Source organism: Delphinus delphis, chromosome 2, assembly GCF_949987515.2.
Source record: "Delphinus delphis chromosome 2, mDelDel1.2, whole genome shotgun sequence".
In the NCBI taxonomy this organism is placed as follows: Eukaryota; Metazoa; Chordata; class Mammalia; order Artiodactyla; family Delphinidae; genus Delphinus; species Delphinus delphis.
The window spans coordinates 91,452,657-91,473,976 of NC_082684.1; the positions used below are offsets into that span (position 1 = coordinate 91,452,657).

General features: G+C 40.0%; 1 protein-coding gene and 1 long non-coding RNA gene across 5 annotated transcripts in view; one reads left to right on the forward strand and one right to left on the reverse strand.

The window, feature by feature from the left end:
• The window catches only part of SLC12A1 (solute carrier family 12 member 1), a 93,045-nt gene extending 82,537 nt beyond the window's left edge, over positions 1-10,508 (forward strand). For all 3 annotated transcript variants that reach the window (XM_060005178.1, XM_060005176.1, XM_060005177.1), the window contains exons 24-26: positions 3,902-4,037; positions 5,400-5,467; positions 6,480-10,508. In XM_060005178.1, coding sequence (XP_059861161.1) covers positions 3,902-4,037; positions 5,400-5,467; positions 6,480-6,615 — 340 coding nt within the window. In that variant the 3' untranslated portion in view covers positions 6,616-10,508. The remainder of the gene's footprint in view (positions 1-3,901; positions 4,038-5,399; positions 5,468-6,479) is intronic.
• The window catches only part of LOC132420609 (uncharacterized), an 84,134-nt gene that overhangs the window by 48,840 nt on the left and 13,974 nt on the right, over positions 1-21,320 (reverse strand). For both annotated transcript variants that reach the window (XR_009518395.1, XR_009518394.1), the window contains exons 2-3: positions 15,961-16,049; positions 14,890-14,968 (exon numbers count right to left, since the gene is read on the reverse strand). This is a non-coding gene — a long non-coding RNA (uncharacterized lncRNA). The remainder of the gene's footprint in view (positions 1-14,889; positions 14,969-15,960; positions 16,050-21,320) is intronic.

Here is a 21,320-nt window from a genome sequence, read left to right on the forward strand (position 1 = left end):
GTTTCTTACATATCCTCCACATCCTGCAGTGAAGAGTCCTATTCCCCTTTCTCAGGAAAAAAAAAAATGAATTAGTTTTCACAATTGTGGAGATTCTCTATGTGATATTTCAAGGTCCTGAGGAAGATGCAGGAAAAAAAGTCCATTCTTACTAGAATAACTGCAGTGAATGTACCCTGGTGTGAAGACAAAAGGCCACCAAGAAGAGGTGTGTTGGAAGTGCCATCCTTCTGTCTTCAGTCTTCAGCTATAACTGATGCCGCATTACTTTATAAAACCACCACATGTCCAATGCTGGCAATGCCTTTTCCAATATTTGAAGGTAAATTCTAGAACAGAGAATGGTCATTCAGTAAATCTCACAAATGGCCACTGGTAGCACACCTAGCACCTTTGTGATAATTTTTAAAAGGCAACTCCTCTGAGTGGTTTAATAAGAGAAAGAGAACTCTTCCTCTGGGCTGATGCAGCCCCAGGCCCAGGGCCCAAAGCTTACCGCACTGTCTCAACTTCGGCTTTCACATGGGCCTTGTTGGTCAGGCAGCCCTTGTCTACCATTAACAGCTATCCCCTGATCACTGTTCTTTCTTGGTCACTATTTTCACACAATGTTGAAAATAGTTTGTCAGTGATTTCCGTGTTGGAGGCTAATGTTAACTGTCCTTCAATTACCTTTAATAGATCTTTCAACTACCCGTAAAACATGAGCAAGTCTTGATGGAGACATTCTATCATAAAAGTATTATCTATAAATATGGTAGAGCAAGGGTGAAAGGGAGTACAAAAGCAAAGTTAATGAGAAAATAATTGGGAAAACTGAAAAGCTCTTGTGGCTAAATTTCATTTTTTATTGTATAGACTGAATTAAAAGTAATAGGCCAATAGAACAGCAATTTTTAAACAGAAATCAGAGAGACACCAGAAGCAATTCACTAGATAATTTAGTTGAAAGATGCTAGTGTGATCACAAAAACAACAAATACATTAAATTGTGAAAAGAAATCTTATATGAACCTAGGGGGAAATTTTTATGCAGTCAAAAAATGTTTTTAACTTTGTTATTATGAGGAACAAGGATAGGGAAGGCAGGGCAGCTATAAGTTAATTTTTTAAATTAAATTAATTCTCACTTATATTTAATAGTATGTAATACTTGACCTATTCTAGAATCAATTAAAAAATAATTATAAGAAACATCAGATTTAATAAGAATCAAATAGAAATCCTGAGCTAGCTTTGGATCACCAAGCTAGGAGAATGGAAAATGGCCAAATCAGGGATGAGCCTTAGGATGAAGAAATCAAAGATAAACATAGATAAGGAGCAGTAAGAGTTTAGAGAAAATAAATGGACAAATACAGCCCCATTATAACCTACTGTGTCACTTAGCATGCTTCAATTGCAAGTAAAAGAAAACTCAACTCATAGTGACTTAAATAATGGAAATTATTATCAAACTTAACTGAAAAATCCAAGGGTATTTTGGCTTACAGGTGAAGCTTGATCTAGAAGGTTAATTTTACAATTAAGGACTAATTCTCCTTCATTCTCTCTACTCTGCCTTATATTATGAACTCATCAAAGTTGACTTAGCTTATAAAACCAAGACGAATGCCCATAGCAGCCAGAACTACATATTTGCTCATTTGTGTTCAGTGGGAGAAAAAGTTTGTCTCTTCCCCAGTTGTTGAACTCAGGTCATTGGCTGCATTCAGGTAGCACCAACCCAAGCCACTGAGCCACGTGCTGTGGTCAGTAAAATGCAAGGTGCCTGTTGGTCAAGATTTCCTGGGTTATGTGCCCACCCTGGCCAATCAGTCTGGCAGAAGAAATAGAATTGTATTGACTGTCTGATGCTGGGGATAGAGTCATTCCCACCCAAACTACAATGGAGAAACACAGTGTGCATGCTGGGGGGACAACCAGCAATCTCCTTTCCACTTTCCATTTCTTAGGAAACTATTTTTGAACTGCTCTTTCTAATAAGCGCCTGGGCTGAGATGCAAAGAAAACTCTTATCCTGATCAAAATAATTATATGTAGAGCTTAAACAGAGAAGCTGTCAATTGCTAACCTCAGTCCTATGGCTGCTGAGTAAAATGAATGCCTTGCTTTTACAGGGCACTTCATACTTTTCAGAGCACTGTCACCCAAATCATCATATTAACACTCACAACAACCACGTGCCAGCTTTGAGCAGCCATTATTACCCCCTATTATAGGCAAGGTTATCCAGGTCAAGGAGGACAATGGAAGAGCTGGAGCAAGAATCCAGGCTCTTTTCTCCTAGGCCAGCAACTTTGCGCTGATTACCGCCAAGGTCTCTGAAAGCACAGCACTGTTGGCAGGAAGAGCAAATAAAAGTATTGTGTGGCTGAAAGAATAATAGGGCATATCAGTCTTATTCCTTCCGTGTCACTGTCTACCATTCTAAATAAGTCAAAGCACCAGAAATCTACTGCATTAAGTATCTCTTTAATCCCTTAAAAAAAGCACACTGTAGAGACAACCTACTCCTTTGTAATCTCTGTACTTTGTACAAATCCTAAATCAGGACAACTGATGAGATCACTGAACTCATTGCTTCATATTTTAATTTCTTAACCTAACATCACATTGATTCTAATTATCACTCATTCCAAAGTTACTAAATTATAAGTAAGCCACATTATATAAAACCAGAGAAAACTTTATATTTGAGATCATCTTACAGTAGCATAGTAAAGACAACTACTCCTACAAATTATAAACTTTGTTTCGTGCTATTTTAAAAATAAGTCTTGCGGCTTTGCTGGTGGTGCAGTGGTTGAGAATCCGCCTGCCAATGCAGGGGACACGGGTTCGAGCCCTGGTCCGGGAAGATCCCACATGCCGCGGAGCAGCTAAGCCCATGTGCCACAGCTGTGAGCCTGCGTGCCACAGCTACTGAAGCCCGCGTGCCTAGAGCTCGTGCTCCGCAACAGGAGAAGCCACCGCAGTAAGAAGACCACGCACCACAATGAAGAGTAGCCCCCACTCACCACAACTAGAGAAAGCCCACGCACAGCAACGAAGACCCAACACAACCAAAAATAAATAAATTAAATAAATTAATTAAAAAAAAGAAAGTCTTATGAGATTCTTATGAAAGACAAGAATGAGATTTTTCAGCAAATTTTAAAATGTTCCACAGCTCTGAGATACTGCTCCTCCTTTTCTATTCAATGATTTCTTCTTAATCGCTCTAAAATGCCCTCAGATTTTAAAATATTATTGATTTTTGTTCTTTCCTCTAACATGCACCTGAACCATAGCCATTTGAAAATCTCAGGCAGCAACATCAGATACCAGAAGGACAAAGGCTACATTATTTACAGCAAACATTCAAATTGTTCCATAGCCATTGAACTCACTTCCTTGCTCCTCTTAGTTACTATTCTCCTACCTGCCTGCAGCCTCCTGCCATGAGTGCGAGTTGCCATGTGGACTAAAGGTGAGGAGGGCAACCCTATCCAACTCACAGGGATGCTAGTTCATCTCCTACATTAATTCATGAATGTCTCCCATAGAATCTATAAAATAAGCAGAAGCAAATTCATTTATGGGCTGAAGTGTCTACGTTACAACTGTGTCTTTGACTCTATTATGTAGAACATGTATTTGCAGAATAATTACTATCTGTGTGTTTGCCTAGTAAGCTATTAAGGCCTCACACACGTTAAGGCCTTTCCCTGGATAGGGAAGCACTACTAGAGCCATATGGTTTTACTCACAGAAAGTCCCCTGCAAAGATAATTCTTAAAAGATTTGCATGACATTCAGCTCTGATTCTGTAGCCAGCAGGGCTAGTCATACCTAGAGTATCTGTGAAATAATGAGTTGGTTTCCCACTGTGAGGCCTCTTTTATAATTCCAATTTCAGCTGGAAATTCTTTGAAGAAATGATTGAACCATATCGTCTCCATGAAAGCTGCAAAGATTTAACAACTGCTGAGAAATTAAAGAGAGAAACTCCGTGGAAAATTACAGATGCAGAACTGGAAGCAGTCAAGGAAAAGGTAAGGACTTGTCTCCCTTAATCTTTACTTTGCTATCTAACTAGCTGAAAAAGAAAACAGCGGTTGATTTAAAGATCAAGAAGTAATGTATCTATTATAGAATTTCATTATTCAAGATCCAGGGTATCTCCGTATTTCAAGTGCTTTTTCAATCATATTATTGAATATGAGGATTTAGGAAATTGTTTTCATTTTTTAGTATAAAATCAATTTTTAAGTTAAAAACAGGTTATTGATACACACTGTGAGGTCTTCTTTCCAATTTAATTTTATAGAACAGGAGACAGACCCATCAGTCTAAAATAATTTAAGTCAATACATATGAAAAGTAAATATAGATTGACTCACAGTTTGAGACAATAACAAAGAATTTTAACCTGATAAAGTTAGCTATAAAAACTAACATAGGGATCTGAGAAAATATGTAATTGAAGCAATGAATATGAAAGTTGGATCCAGCACACCTTGTAGGACAGATGTAAAATGGTGGGCTCTTCTAGAGAACCCAATAAAATGGGAGTTACCCTAATGGCCTGAGCTGAATGAAGTTGCAATAGTGAGGATGATGAAAAGGGCAGGGACATAAAAATAAGGCAGAAGAATTGACATCTGAATTGGATTAGACATTCAAGGAAAAGGACCACAAGAACCTCTAAAGTACAAAATTTAAATAAATTATATTAGGAGCTGAAGTTGGAACAAATTAGAGCAGGAGATACTACAAGCCTTTCAAATTTAGTGGAAAAATACTGAGCTAAGAATCATAAGCTCTGTGTGTGATAAACTTCCCAGTTCTAACAAAAAGTTTTCATATAATTGAGCAAATCACTTATCTAAACCTTGTTTTCTGAACCAGTGAAATGTCATAATAAATATTATTCTCATCACTGCAAAATAGTTAATGTAGTTATTTTTCCAAATGTGTCTTTTGGTGACTCTTTCATTGAAACCAGTCCCCTGTGCCGGTAAAAATCAAAGAGCTTAAATAAAGATAGACTAGGGTATAACCTATGTCCTTAGGATATCAAATTAGTATCAAGATTAGGTTAGTTTTCTTCAGCTGCAAACCTGTTCCCCAGCACTGGCCATTCTTATCTTCTTTTTACCGTTATCCATGTGGCTTGCTTGTTTTTTTTCTTCTAGAATTTAATAAGCCACTATAGCACAATGGTCTTATTCTTTATGTTTCTAAAGTTTCCCATGAGTTTTAAAAACACTGTTAAGTTTCCAAACCTGAATGAAATAACTGTAATTTTTTTAAATGAGGTTTTTCTACTTGTCCATAATTTGAGGTAAGAAGATAAATTCTCATTCATAATTCTGGGAAAACTGCCCTCAACAAAATCTGAATGTTGTCCACAGAGTTACCGCCAAGTTCGACTGAACGAACTCTTACAGGAGCACTCAAGAGCTGCTAATCTCATAGTCCTGTAAGTATCATTGCAGACATTTAAGATTGTTACAGAGAAACCTTAGTTGTGAATTTAAAAGCTCACAACTATTCAGGTGGAAAGTTAAATTTGGAACATGTGGGATTTTAGGCAGCGAGGGAAAATAAAGGCCACCCTGAGACACTGACAATTGAGGCCCATGGGCTCTAGAGGGCTCCACTTGGACTTCCCACCAGGTGTTCCCTACCCAAAGGGCCAGGGGCATAGTGCATGCCCGTCTAGGACCCTGGCTCCTCCCAGGTTCCAGGGAACCTGACCCTGGAATTCTCTGCCTAATTAGCCCCAAGCTGGCTACCAAGGTTCCCAGGCCCCTTCCCTAGATAGCTGCTCCTGAGGTATGGAGTCCATAGCATGTTTGCAAGACTCTTTACCATGGGCAGGAGAAAAAGGAGTGGGCTTTTCCATTTCCACTCTTTGCCCTCCACTCCACAAATGTTAGGGGTGTACCTGCTGAAAATATGAATGTTTACCTAAAGATTCATTGCTAAACATGAAAACCAACAATTTCACATTTATACCTCATGCACCGACTCCTATGTACAAAGTTAACTATGTCTTCAAACAAGGTCTACACTGGAGGACTATCCATTTAAGACATAGATTGTTCTCCTGAATTGGGTGGTAGGACTCAAACAGCTGTTTCTCCCAAATGTAAGAGCTTTAAACCATTAGGAAAAGTCATTTTTTCCAAAAATGGGGAGAAGTATTGGTTGATCACATTTTCTATTTAAAGAGTGAAAATTTATTATATTTATGCTTTGCCTCTACCCTACAATGCCCAAGCCTATTTTTCTGGTTTGTAGATATTTATATTATCCGAGAAGTATATCAATTTAATATCTATATTCAAAATAATTTCCATGCTTTCATTTTGTCGGGGAGGCACATAAAAGGTTCAGGCCACTTGTTATTACATAGCTCAGATAACTAGTGATGTTACTGCCTGTACTAATTGTCATGTTTGTTCTTTATTTTTCTTCCATGCTGTCAGGAGCCTTCCAGTGGCAAGAAAAGGATCTATATCAGATTGGTTGTACATGGCTTGGCTGGAAATCCTCACGAAGAACCTCCCTCCTGTCTTACTAGTTAGAGGAAATCACAAAAATGTCCTGACGTTTTATTCTTAAAAGATAAAGGATTAGAACACATTTTACCTTAATGTATGAGTAAGTAGGAGACATGTTCCAGTACTTCATGTTATAAATCTGATCTGTGGATATGCAAACCTCTGGAGACCAAGTAAACTTTGTCATTTTTTAAATTATTACTTAATAGGAGCTATTTTTTTTTTTTCTATCAGCTTAAGGGGGTGTCAAAGCCAATGCTACCCCTAGAAAAACATCTTGTCATTGCTGTTGAAAAACAAGAAAATTAAGCAAACCCATGCTGGCTTATGCCCATGAAAACCACCAACTTATTGTAAGCTTTTCCAGGCACACCTAATCTTCTGTGTGCTTAGAGGCCCTGGTAGAGGCTTCAGCCACCAGCAGTTTCTCATTAAATGCCTATTGACAGGCTGGTATAGTAACCATGGGTGGTTATCAAAGGAAAAGACCAACTGGGCAGGAAACGTGATTATGCTTGGCCTTCTGAGAAGCTTATACCTACAAAGAAGATTTGAAAATCAGTAACTGAAACCTTTAAGGAGTACTTGCTTCTACACAGTGTTTAAAGCAGTTACCTAAATGAGGTTATTTAATGTAACACAGATCATATACTTAGAGTGATCTGAGTGATCGCTGATAACATATGGCTTCAATTTGGGGCTGATTGAAAAATATATTAGCTGGATTAGGAGGCAACGTATATTCCAATTAAGTGAAATATATTCCATCCTTAATATATAAATTTCAGTTGCTTCCCCTATGTAGACATTTCCAGCATGGTATTACTTTGCATATTTTTTTTCTAATTAAGTGGGTAGCACAGATGAAGTCTTCATAGATGTTTAATTGAAAACCAAATACCACACATTTTCTAACTGTTATAAAGAAGTATATCCTGAATCATATATTTAGTTACTTTATACAGTGATTGTATAGATTTAAAAGAATAATTAAAACGTGAAGTGGAGAAACTTGCAAATTTGGAATATACAAGTATCGATTTTGTTTCATTTGTTAGTGTTCCTATAATACTTAATCATATTAAAAAACAACCAAAAATTTTTTTCTGATGGATGGCTTGCTTATTTTTTTCCCTGACATATTATGACTGTTTATTCTAACTGATAAAATGTGAGGGGAAAAAAATCAACCTGAAATAAAACCACTCAAATTCGTTTGCTCTGGCCTAGGTCATGCTTTTACCTTTCAGTCACTAAAATCACAGCGCAGGGCTTCCCTGGTGGCGCAGTGGTTGAGAATCTGCCTGCTGATGCAGGGGACACGGGTTCGAGCCCTGGGCTGGGAGTATCCCACATGCCGCAGAGCGACTGGGCCCGTGAGCCACAACTACTGAGTCTGTGCGTCTGGAGCCTGTGCTCCGCAACGAGAGGCCACGATAATGAGAGGCCCGCACACCGCGATGAAGAGTGGCCCCCGCTTGCCACAACTAGAGAAAGCCCTCGCACAGAAATGAAGACCCAACACAACAAAAATTAATTAATTAATTAATAAACTCCTACCCCCAACATCTTCTTTAAAAATCACAGTGCAATGGTGTATCAGATTTGAGTCTGAAATTTTCAGTCGGTTGCCTCATCTGCAGGTTGTTTAAAGCTGGGACTCAAGATTAGTCTTCCAGGCCAGACTCTGGCCTCAGAAGGATGACTAGGGAGGGAAAAGGGAAATAGCAAAGCTTAAGAAGCAGCATATCCCTATTCCAAATCTGACACCATTGGACTTAACTCAGGCCTGGATTAGCCCTCTCTCTTGAGCCCTATGTACCTGAAATCCAAATGGCTAGATGCCATCATGGTGACCAGAGCAAGGAGCACCCGGCTTCATCTGGATCTGACACTTCCCTAAAACACTTGATAGGGTCTCTGGAAAAGGTGAAAAGTCATATGACTTCTATAACATGAAATTCTGGCTCTCGTTTCTTGAAGAAGCTGTTATGTTAGGTCCGTTAGGAAACAGACTTGGAGAGAGTTTAGCGTGGAGCATGTTTATTAAGGAGTGCCCTTGGGATCAACACCTGTGGAAGGATGAGGGAAAGGTGAGGTGTGATGCAGTCCCAAGGACAGTCTCAGTGACCTCACAGGGAGCTCTGGAGATAGAATGTCCCTTCAGAGTAGTCCCAAGAAGGGCTGAGAGGGCCAGGACTTTATACTCCCACATTTATCAGTCATTGGAGGTGGGTGGCCCAGGAAAGAGTGTGAACTTGGATGAGGCAACTCTCTGCAGGTGAGGCATACCAAAGGGCCTGACAGCTGTAGTCTGTCTGCTGACAGCACTCCCAGATGCTGCGGCAATAAGTTCTTCATTAAACAGGGTGTGGGTGGGGTATCACCATGCCAACTGCAGGGGTCATATAAAGTACTGGTCCAAAAACAAACAAACAAACAAACACTCAGACTGGCCTAAGTTCAAGTCTCACCATTTATTAGTGGTATTACCTTAAACTAGTTATTTAATATTTTGAGGGTTACTGTCAAAAGAGTGACTGAAGGGATGTCCCTTGGGTTCCAGGTTAAGAAAGGAGGAGAACATGGACCAAGAAAAATGGGGATGGGTGGTAGTAAGGGACTGGTGATGATGAGGTCAAGAGCAGCTGTATTGGGAATAGGTTAGGGTAGCAGAAAATTGAAAGGATGGGGGCTATGGTCAAATGCCAACAGATTTTTGTAGTCCTCAGTGTCCTGTCCTTGTCCTTTGATTTACCCAACTCTATTAACCCAACCTCCTACTATCTCCATGTCTATACTCAGGTTGCTGAGCAAGAAAGGGGAGGTTACACATTCATGTTCACTGATGTCCAGCTTTCTCTGTCCCCTCACTTTGTACATGTGTCTCATCAGCATCCCTACCCTTTTCTCACAATGACTTTTCAAAGTTTTCATCACTTTTTCAGTTGGTGACCCTGCCACCATCCCTACAACATAGCCAGGTGCATAGAGACGTAAAACTTTCTTATGTAAGGAAGACCACACTGGGAGTGTTGCCTTACAATTTCTTCTCTCAATAGTCAAGTTTAGAGCTCTTTCAATGGAAGCTTAAAAAAAAAAAAAGATTATAGATTCTTGAGGACAATCATCAGTCTACTAAATTAGACTCTACGGGAGAAGCACCGAGGAATCTGTATATTCTGATGATCCGCAAGATTTTGGAACTCCTGCTTTAGGCAGTCTTCCCTGTTCCTGTGACTTGACTCCCACCATGGGCTGATGCCTCCCAAATTTATAGTTCTAACACAGAGCTCCCCTAAGTCTCAGATCCATACATTCAATCACTAATTTTCATGGTGTTTCTCTTTGTATATCCTGCAGACACTCTAAATGCAAGATGACCAGGTATCTGTTAAAAACGAACACACAACTAGAGCAAAGGCATCTACTTCTCTTTCTCCCTTGCCTATCAGATCCTTTCTGAAATGACCAAAAAGACGTACAAATAGGAAAGTTCTGCATCATGGCAGGAAACTAAGGAAGGATACCATTCACATGATAACATTTTTAGAAATACAATCAAGCTGGAGTTTACATGGGATGAGATTGATGAAAGCTAGAAAAGGTCAGCTTGCAACAAATGCTCCTGAGAAAAATCCAACATGTCACAGGAAATAGTTGCAAGAGACCCTGGGAGAAGTCCACTAACTCCTCCCCCAAGTGTGCAGGTGAAGGTTAGAAGCTGAAGGTACGACAGACAGAGTGCAGCACTGGGTGGGATCCCTTTTGCTGGATCCTGAGAATATTCAGAAATGGCTGCCCGGAGAGGCCAGATGGTATGCTTGGTGAACACTCAAAGCAGACATGGGTATCGCAGTGGAGCATCTCATAGGTGTCCTTGAAAGGCACCAGAAAGATATGTGCCACCAATACAGGCTGAGCCAAAGAGAAAATCAGCCCTTGATGCACAATTCTCCTAATACTGTACAGAGAAGAAAACTCAGAGATGGATGATCTTGTCCCTGGGTCTCACTGTTCTTAGGCTGCTGGGTTCCTAAAATGGCACTGGAAGTCGATATCAACCAGGCCTTATTCATTAAATCAAATAGGAGGATTGTAACGATAACCAGGTGATGTGGTGAAGGTCCCTGTGTCATTCACAGAAGATCAGCACATCTGCTGGTTGTCAAACTTAGCATCCACAGGATCCTTGCTGGCTGGATACTGCTGCACAGGTCACCTGGAGCCAGTCCACCTAGATATTTCTAATGTTTTCCTCCACAGAGATGTAGGGGACGTGTTGACATAAGGATGAAATCCGTCTGGACTCCCAGGGGCAGAACAGGAGAAATTCCTCTTTGGGTGTGACTCAGATGTCCCAGTTGCTGACAGATCAGGGCAGCCCCATGAGTTGCAGTAAGAGCCAAGAGGTCAAGCCAAGAGTGCTCAGGGCCCAGCATCTGACCCAGGCATTCCCACGGGGCCACCAGCTGCCCCAGAGCATGGCAGCCCTGGTCTACAGGCAAAATCTCCTCTCCATAGAAGGTGTGTGGGTCAGTCTTACCTCTTTAGGATTTCTGATGCTGAAAAGAACCATCTCAGTCTCCCTTTTTTTAATGCAGAAAAGCGTTTTCAAAAAGAATATATAATATTTCATCTCATCTATGACACCATTCTAAACACACTATTTTAGGTCCCACTAAGGAAGAAAAATTTCTGCTATTTAAATTATGACATAATATCCTATCACTTGGCATTTTGTTATATTAATTGAGATGCCTTTTTTTAGGCTTATGTAGGTATAGAATTTTAAATCACATACCATTCTTGTGCATGTAAAAAAAGGAAAAGATAAGTGAAATAAATTTGGTTCCACTTCAAAGTCCCACTCTTCTTTTCACCTTTCCACTCTTTTTATGTCTGTTTTTTCACAGGACAGATCCTCAGTGCCAGGAGGAGCACTAGCGGCTCAGCATTTCTCACAAGAGAAAGCCAGTGGACACTATTTTGTCATTGGCTTTAATAATTTTGATAATTCTAGGTTTGAGTAGTTTTTTAATAGCTTAAATTTGTCTCCTAACAGAATTTAAAACATTGTATGTAAATTCTGATGCATAAAGAACATAAAAACAAGGAAAAAATAATCCTAAAAAGTCAGAAAAAAATTATCATTCAAAAAAAGAGAAATCATACAATAGAATAAAAGACAGATCAAACATACAAGAAATAAACAGAAAATATAAATGTGTTTATCTTTTTTAACAGACTCTCAAATTTAATAAAAATAGATAAAATCAAACTCTATTTGATCTGCTAGCATAATATTCTACATTATATATCCAAAAGGCTAAAAACAAAAGAATAAAAAAATATATAGAAACATTCAAACAAAAAGAATAGAGTTGGCAATTTTAATTTCAAAGTTTAAGATTAAAAGAATTAGGAGGGATAAGAGAGCATCATTTTTTACATTTATAAAAGATATATAGCCATAATAAAGCTATGATAATAATGGAGCTTTATCTAAATAAATAACATCATATTGACATAAATAACACAAGAATCGTTGGAAGCGAGGAGAGAGTCACTAAGAAAGTCAATTTTCTTAGGAAACAGCTCACCTATATCTCTAACTTTGACAGATCAAGTATAGGAGAATTCAAACTACATTTTTAAAAAAATGGATTTAATAGGTACCATAGTGCTCACAAACACTACACTGTCTTTTAGAGATCTATAGAATGTTTTTGAAAACAAATTATATATTAGATAACTCGGTAAATTCTAAAATGTAGAAATAGGAAATATTACGCTTTTATTACAATACAATAAAACTAATATTATTTACAAATATATAAACAACAACATGAGAAATCTTACTCACTGGGAAAATAAAAGTCTAAATATCTCATGTCAAAAGAGAAAGAAATAAATATTTAGCAAAAATGACATTGAGAATTCCACATAACAAAACATAGTTTATGCTGATAAAGCAGGCTCAGAGGTAGATTTATATCTATAAATGGATTTATTAATAAATACAAAAAATGAAAGTTAATGGTCAACTCAAGAAGTTAGAAACTGTGTAAGATAATTAAAGGAAAGCATGAAGAAGACATTAAGGAAGAAAAGCAGGGAAGTAAAATTAAAAGCTGAGGTTCTGGAGTCAGAAAGAGAGGGGCTGAGTCTCAGTTTTCCCCCTTACTAGTGGAAGGCTCATTACCTGGCCTCCTGCAGAATCCATTTTCTCATACGTAAAATGAGCATTATTAAAAGATCTACCCTGGAGGGTTATTGCAGGGAAATGAGATCGTGGTTTGTTTTTTTTTTTTTCCTCGGTACGCAGGGCTCTCACTGTTGCGGCCTCTCCCGTTGCGGAGCACAGGCTCCGGACGCGCAGGCTCAGAGGCCATGGCTCATGGGCCCAGCCGCTCTGCGGCATGTGGGATCTTCCCGGACCGGGGCACGAACCCGTGTCCCCTGCATCGGCAGGCGGACTCTCAACCACTGCACCACCAGGGAAGCCCTGAGAGATCGTGTGTATTAAAAGCAGAGCACAGTACCTGGCTGAGCACTTTGTGGTAAGTACTTAACTAAATGTTAGACCAGGACAGACAAAAACAGTACAACTGATAAGCTCAAGTGCTGTTTGTTGCTATTGCTTAAAAAAAAAAGGAATGTCGAAGGATAAAATATAAATATACAAATTTACAAATGAGCAAGGAACTATGAGTACAACTATGGAGAAGAACACCCTTTAAAACTTTATTCCAGTAAATTATTAAATTCCAGTGACATATATCAATTTCTAGTAAAATATAAATTACTAAAATTAACACATCATGTTTGAATATTTATTTGTAACTGCAGAGAATACCTCTAGAAAAATGCACAAGAAACCAGTAAGAGTTGACTCTGGAGCGGAAAACAAGATTAATGAAGGTGGCTGTGAAAGAGATTTAATTTTTACTATGCACCAATAATAATTACTCAAAAACAATATTTAAAAAATTGAATATATAAATAAATTACTAGCCTGCTAGGCTGTGTTTAGTTCTTAATTCGTGTTTGAAGGGACATATATTGTGAAGGTCATATGAAATAAACTTTTTAAAGTTTTATAAAATGCTCAAAAATATAAGATATTATACCATCATGATATTTTTTTGCACTTATTTATAACATAGGTAACTAAAATATCATGTAGAAAAAGTTGACCCCACCACACAGCCACTGATAAGTTTAGTTTTGTTCCATTTGAGTTTTTTTTTTAAACATGAGATCTTTTTTTTTCTAATTTATGATTCTCTCCTGGGTAGAAAAATTAGTAGAGAAGAGAAATATTGCGTTGGATTTCCACTACAGCCCTGCATATTTTATTTGCTGAAGCTCAGGAATGGACAAGCATCATCTTAATAGGTTCTGGAGTTTTATTTCCTGAGCTGAATGAAACTCAGAATTGCTATTATGCATAGTAGGATGGGGTAATTATAATAATGTGATTTAGTTTGTATGAACCCATGCATTGCAAGTGCAGTATGCTTTTACCCTTTTAAATACAAAATCCAAATAGGATACTGTATTAATTTTCTATTGCTTCATAATAAATTATCACAAACGTATCAGCATAAAACAATACCCATTTATTATCTCACAATTTCCATGGGTTGAGGGTATAGACATAGCTTAAGCTGGATTTTCTGCTCAGGGTTTCACAGCACTGCAGTCAAGGTGTTGCTCAGGCCTGTGTTCTTATCTGAGGCTCAGGGTCCTCTTCCAAGCTCATGTGGTTTTTGGCCAAATTAATCTTCTTGCTGCTATAGAATCCATGGTAGTTTACTTCTTCAAAGCCAACAGGAGAGAAAACCTCTAGATCATCTTTTAAAGGGCTTGCTTTCTTACGTCAGGCCCACCTGGGTCAATCTTGCTTCTGATTAACTTAAAGTCAAATGATTATGAGACTTTACATAATCAAAGTCCCTTCACCTTTGCCAAACATATAGGTAACCTAATCACTGGAGTGGCCATCCCATCATACTCGTAAGTCCTGATCAGATTCAAGGGGAGGCGATTACACAGGGTTGTGAACATGAAGGGGCCACCTTACAATTCTGTCCACCACAAATGCTATCTTGCATTTCTGAAGATCATATTTTAGCTACTAAGACCCAAGCTTGGAACCAGATAATAAGTTAAAAATGGCCTGTGAAGCACCCAAATAATCAAGCAGTAACTAGCAATGACAGCAGGGATGATGCAGCAAAACAACAAAAACATTTTTAAAAAGAAAGTACAAGCCTCGAGTACACAGCAGTTTGAGGTTGTAAGTGTGGTAGGCACAGACTCTACATACCTCACTAGAGCCTGAGGGCATCATCAAGTTGTGAGGAGACAGCCTAACGTCAGAAAAGTTCAATTTTCTTCTAGGTGCCCTGGTTAAGAAAGCAAGAATGTTTACAGTTCAGCCTCAGAAAAATTTTCCTTCATATGGTTGACATCAAAGGACAGCTAAGCTTCAGTTACCTGGAAAATTAATTTACATGGAATGACCCTGCAGTGAAGCAGAGTGTATGGAGCTCTTGTGTGGGACTTAAAGAGTATATTTTCAGGTTGGGCAGTTCAAGATGAGGGATACAGGAGAACTCAGAGGTTAAGGCCAAGATCTAGGTTATGAGTGTCATCACTTCAGAGCAGGTGACAAGCAATGACATCTGGAGCAAGGAGCCTGGGCTCTCTTTCTCTGCCTGGAAGATCTCTCAGCACAGGGTTGCCTGAGGCCAAAGCTAGGCAGTCAGCTTTTTAGAGAAAGGCATGGTAACTGCCAAGCTGTGGACTCAGCTGCGGAGCCCTGGGGGCCAAAGCTGGGCCTCTGCTCTGATGCAGCTGTTTCCCCAAAGCTGGTGGCTTTCTTCAACTTCCAAATTTAATTCATCTGCTCTTTTGGGTGCCCAAGAGATCAGGTAAAGGAGATACTTCACATACAGACTTTTCTGTTGTTATTTCCAAAGCAGTTATATACTTAGATTTTCTAATTTTCCTGTTGTACTTCTCCCAACAAAGACGTGGTAGAAATATTCTCTGGGAAGGTGAGAAGTTCAGAGAAGTAATTTCCTAATGTTCACAGGAACATTTTCAAAATGAGTTCTATTTTAAAATAGAACTTGTGCACCTTGGAGTTAATGTGTCCCAAACTGAGCTCTTGATCTTCCTTCCCAAAGCTGCTCTTTTAGTATTCTTCCAAATCTCAGTAAATGGTAACCCCATCCTTGCCGTAAATCTTGCAGTCATCCTTGACTTCTCTCCCTCACTTCTCATCTGACCCATCAGCAAATTCTAGTGGCTTCAGAGTACATCCAGAATCTAACCATTTCTCATCATTTCCACTGCTACCTCCCTGATACGTGCTACTTCCATCATCTCTCACCTGGATCACGGAGTAGCCTCCTAGAGGGTCTTCCTGCATTGGGCCTTGATCCTCTCCTGTCTCATTTCAGAATAGCAGCCCAAGCAATCCTGTTAAATGAAATAGAGCATGTCAATCCTCTTATCAAAATATTCCAATGGTTTCCCATTTCACTCAGTGGAAAAGCCACTGTCCTTACAAAAGCTTATAAGGCCCTACAACTGCAACCCTCACCCCTTGCCTCTGTGGCCGCATCTCCTACAACTGTGCACCCCTCTCTGTCACTCTGTTTAGACCACACCAGCCTTCTTACAGGTGAGTTTGCACCTCAGGACCTGAGTGCTTGCTGTGGCCTCTGCCTGGAATGCCTTTCTCCCAAATATCACTTCTTTCAAGTTTGGTTACATGCCCTCCACCCCCAATCCCACACCTGGCAGCATATTCTCACTGAGGCCTTCCCTGGCCACTCTCCCTAAATTGCAAGCCTACATTCCACATTTCGCTTTTCTGCTCTGCTTCTCTCTTTAACATTCAGCACTATTTATTTTAATCACTTCTTCTATTTACTGTCAGACTAATTTTTGTCTGGTCTGTTCTCTGTTATGTCCCCAAAGTCTAGACCAGTGCCTGGCAAACTGAACACATTCAAAAATATTTGTTGAAAGGATGAATGAATGCAGGCACTGAGGGGAATAGGAAGTATAGAGCCCCACCTCCTTTGAGGTTTGGTCTTTGACTCACTGTGGAGCCTCAGCCTGCCAGGCTCAGGTCCCATCTCACACCAGCCATGCCCCACATTCCACACACACCACTGTGTGTCTCTGAACATGTGGGTCCTGCTGCCTACGATGTCTGACTCTCTTTTGTTTACCTCACTGTTATTTTTATCCTTATTTATTTCACTACCAATGAGGTAATTACTAGACAGTTTATCATGAGTTTATTAGCCATCTGGTATTGCTTCTTTTGTCAATTCAACAAAAATGTGCCAGGCTGTAAAGATATAAAGATACATTGTTCTAAGCTCTTAAGATAAGACAACCATTTTCCCTGTCCTCAAAAAGTTCATGGTCTAGAGAGACAAGCAAAGAAGTACACAAAATAATTATGGATTGTGAAAAATATTGTGAAGGAAATAAAGAGGAAACTATGACACAGAATAATGCGGAGGGCAGTACTTACATAGGGTGTTCAGGGAGGGCATCTATGAAAATATGTTTCAGGATGAGAGAGTGATGACAGTGTTGAACTTTACCTGACTTCTATGCTCCCAGAAAACAGTGATGGTTAAGAAATCTCCCCAGTCTTTTTTTCCCCAAATCCCCCACCCCTTTGTGTTCTAGAAGATGAGGAACTGCAATGAACCACCATTCCCCACATGGCTTAGGTAGACTTGCTATCCACCCTTTCTCATGACTCCCACAAGATTTGCAGATGGCTCCCATTTTTACTGGCGACAAGGTTAGACCCAGACCATTCCTCTTTTGCTTGAATCTGTTGACATGGTCAGACAGAGACCCTCTTTCTTCCTTGTCTCATGAATAATTAGCCAAGATTAGAATTGTTTGTTCCCCTGAACCCAGCTAAGCATTTCCTGTTCCACTGAAACTTCCTCTGATTGAAAAAACAATCCCAACTATAAATAACCCCACCTGTAACTTGTCTACTCCTCCCCATAAAAATCTAAGGCAAAACCCCTCTGCTGAGACACGCTGTAGTAGGCTGGAAAATGGCCCTCCAAGATACCCGGGTCCTAATCCCTGGAATCTATGAATATCTTACCTTATGCGGAAAAAGAGCTTTTGCAGATGTGATTAATGAGCTTGAGTCGGGACAATTATCCTGGATTACCTGGTTGGACCCTAAACAGAATCACAAGTATCCTTGTAAGAGGGGAGCAGGAGACTCGACCACAGATAAAAGAGAAGACAGCCATGTGATGGAAGCAGAGAGAAGCGGAGTCAGAGAAAAGATGCTCCATCACTGGTTTTGAAGATAGAGGAAGGGACCAGGAGACAAGGAATTCAGCTCTAGATGTGGGAAAAAGAAAGGGAACATATTCTCCCCTGGACCCTCCAGAGGCAGCACGGCCCTGCCAACACCTCGATTTTAGCCACGTAAGATTCATTTTGGATTTCTGGCCCACACAACAATAATAGGATAACTTTCTATTGTTTAAAGCCGCTAATTTGCAATGATTTGTTACAGCAACCACAGGAAACTTAATACGTACTCTAATCTTCAGATCTGAGGTGTTTCCCTATTGCAACAGCCTGAATAAAATCCATCTCCTCACTTACTCACGTTTTTGTCTTTGACGGTGCTAACCATACGAAGAACTGGGGAGCAGAACACTCCAGGCAGAGTGACCAACATGGACAAAGGTCCTCAGGCAAAAGAGAAGTTGGTGGGTCCTAGAACCTGGGAGATGAGCGTGACTCAAGATGAAGTTGAATGTTAACAGTCTGACAGGGCCCTGGGCCATGGTAGGGAATTTGGACTTTATTATATTTGTGATGAGAAACTTTTAGAAGATTTCGAGCCATAAAGAGTAGAAGTAGAAAGGTCAGTTAGTCGTCCCGGTAAGAAATGATGGTGGCCCCAGGATGTGGGAAGAATTTAGATATAGGGCTGGATGAGGCAGATTCTGTCTCTGTAAGGGTTGAAATATGAAACAGAGCTCAGTCAAATTAGAACAATTTGAGGAGTGTTTACTAAAGAGGGTATTTATAAAGGTTTGGCAAGATACGGGAAACCAAAACAACAAAGGAGAGTACAGTACCCTGAAGCTTATAACAAACAGTGCCAAGCCTGAAGGGAAAGGGGGAGAAAGCAGTTTCCAGAGCCTGGAAGAAAGGGCAACCATGACAAGAGCAGTGGTCTTCAGCGGAGAGACACAGCCATCCGGAGGGAACTCTGACCTTACCCTCCCCTCTCCCTCTGACCTCTTGCTGGGGCTCTCTATTGCCCAACCCAAACGCAAGCCAGAGAGCAAGAGAGCTCATTGGTTAAGTCCCTACAGGTCGGCCTTCCCAGGCAGGAAACAGGGTAGAAAGGGACAAGAGTGGATATGGAAGGAAAAAAGAAAGATAGGTGGTAGAGAGTTTAAATTGGCCCAATTTGTTAAAAGAAAATGTGGAGACCTGAATTTTCTACACTGTTTCCTTAATACTCAGTTTCACCTACCCCATGCCAACAGGCACAAAAACAATGGCTTTCACCTTCCTGATTTTTCTTTGAACGTTTACAACTGCTCTTTTGTCCTAAAGGCAATCAAGAAAGACCGTGATTAGAACACTTGCAAGGACTAATAATGTTATCTTCAAAGTTCAGTGAAAAACCTCTTTTGATAAAAGTGTAGAACTTAAGGAAATGTTGCTACTTGAAAACTGGATAATATTCACTTTATACTGAAGAGAATTGAGTTTATGCAGCCTGGTAAGTCAAGGTTGTTTCAGAGGAGTGGAATATTGAATCACCATCAAACCAAACCACAGAAAGCCTAATTCATACATCTCTCTGCATGGGTACCCATATCTTACCATTGTTTTGGTTTCCTTCTTTTTTTTTTATTACTCTGGAAGATAATTCAATTTGCATTGCACATTTCCTCACAGAAATTTTGAATCTTATGAATATAAAAATCATGGACTTGGCCCAATGTTATTTTAATCAGTTTTTCTGTTTCCTAATTCAGGATTAACTTCCCAGGATATAGGCAGAGATTTAGTAGCAACAGCGACAGTGTGCACGTTAAAATATGGAGAGCTTCAGCAGCAATTTGAGTTACGGTAATTACTGGGTTTGTTTACACAGACACAGATGAAAAGCATAACCTTTTTGTTCCTGTCTTTTTTTTTTTCTTTTAATTTGGAAAAATTGTGTGCTACCAACAGAAAAATCATACAACAGTTGTTTAATGTCATGGAGGAAATCAGGCGCAACCAATGAGACTGAGAAATAAAGATATCAGAACGCTCAGAGGTAGTGCCTTAGGCTAGGCATCCTTTTTCCTGGAGCCACTCCCAGTGGTACAGAAAGGCTCTGGTGCTCACATTCTGCTCAGAATGACTGCCACACATTTGCCTGCACCCAAATCAACTACCCAGTGGGTCTCCACTAGCATACCAGTTCCAGTGTGGCCCCGCCCCAACACTGACTTCTGCTTCCACAGTCTTTCTCCACATCCTGCTCCCTGGTCCCGTTTGCTCCCTCCAAGAAGTAAGCCTGACTGAGATGGGGCCCATGTGAGCGAAGAGGAGGAGAAGAAGGCAGATGGTTTCCAGCAACTGGGAGCCAACAGGAGAGGCACCAGTGCCCTCAGGGAATGTGAGAAAATAAGCCCATCCCTGGGAACATTTGGGAAAAAAACCAGGCCTGCTTTTGTAAGGCTTATTGGTTACAAATCTGGAAGCTTCCCCTAGACACCGTGCTTTCGTGAGAACCCTCTTAGAGGCAGGCTGTCCCTCTTAGAGGCAGTAGGCAGACAGACTTTCACCCATCTTAGAATGGTTGAAAGGGGTGAAACTACCCGAATGACTAGGCTTGATCTCAATATCTTCTTTTACTTCTACCCCATTTCCGTACCAAATTGACTATGGGCCATCAATCCAGCTAAAAGAGAAGGCCTATTGATTGCCTAAAATATCTGTTCTAGGTGTTTTATGGTACACATAGTAATGGCACCCAAAGATATCTACACTTTGATCCCTGGAAAATGTGATTATGTTACTTTATATGGCAAAAGGGACTTTGCAGATGTCAGTAAGATTACTGACCTTGAGATAGAGGGATTATCCTGGATTATCTGGGTGGGCCAAATCTAATAACATGATTCCTTAAAAGTGGAGAAACTGTCCCAGCTATGATCAGAGAACCAGAAAGATGGCAGCATGAGGATGCTGCTGCTGTTTCTGAAGACAGAGGATGGTGGTCACAAGGCAGGGAATGTGGTCAGCTTCTGGAAGCTAGAAAACGCAAGGAAATGGGTTCCCTCTTAGAGCTTCTAGAAAGGATTGCAGCCTTGCCAACACCTTGATTTTAGCCCTGTGAGATCTATGCCAGACTTCTGACCTAAAGAACTGAAGATAATAAATTTGTATTGTTTAAGCTACTAAGGTTATTTGCTGTGGTCATTTGTTATAGCAGCAATGTAAAAACTTATACAGTCTTCCTCACCTCAAGCTTGGATTAGCACAATAGAAAATGTTTAATTTCTCCAGGCTCTCAAGTCTCTAGGTCATCTTAGAAACTGTTACTCACCGAACTCTTGTCCACTATCACACTACTCATTCGACTTCCCTGTTCAAGAGCCTACAAATGGCAATGTTTTCAAACTAAGCTCCTGTAAATATCAGAAGGTCTGAAGTGCCTCTTCTGGA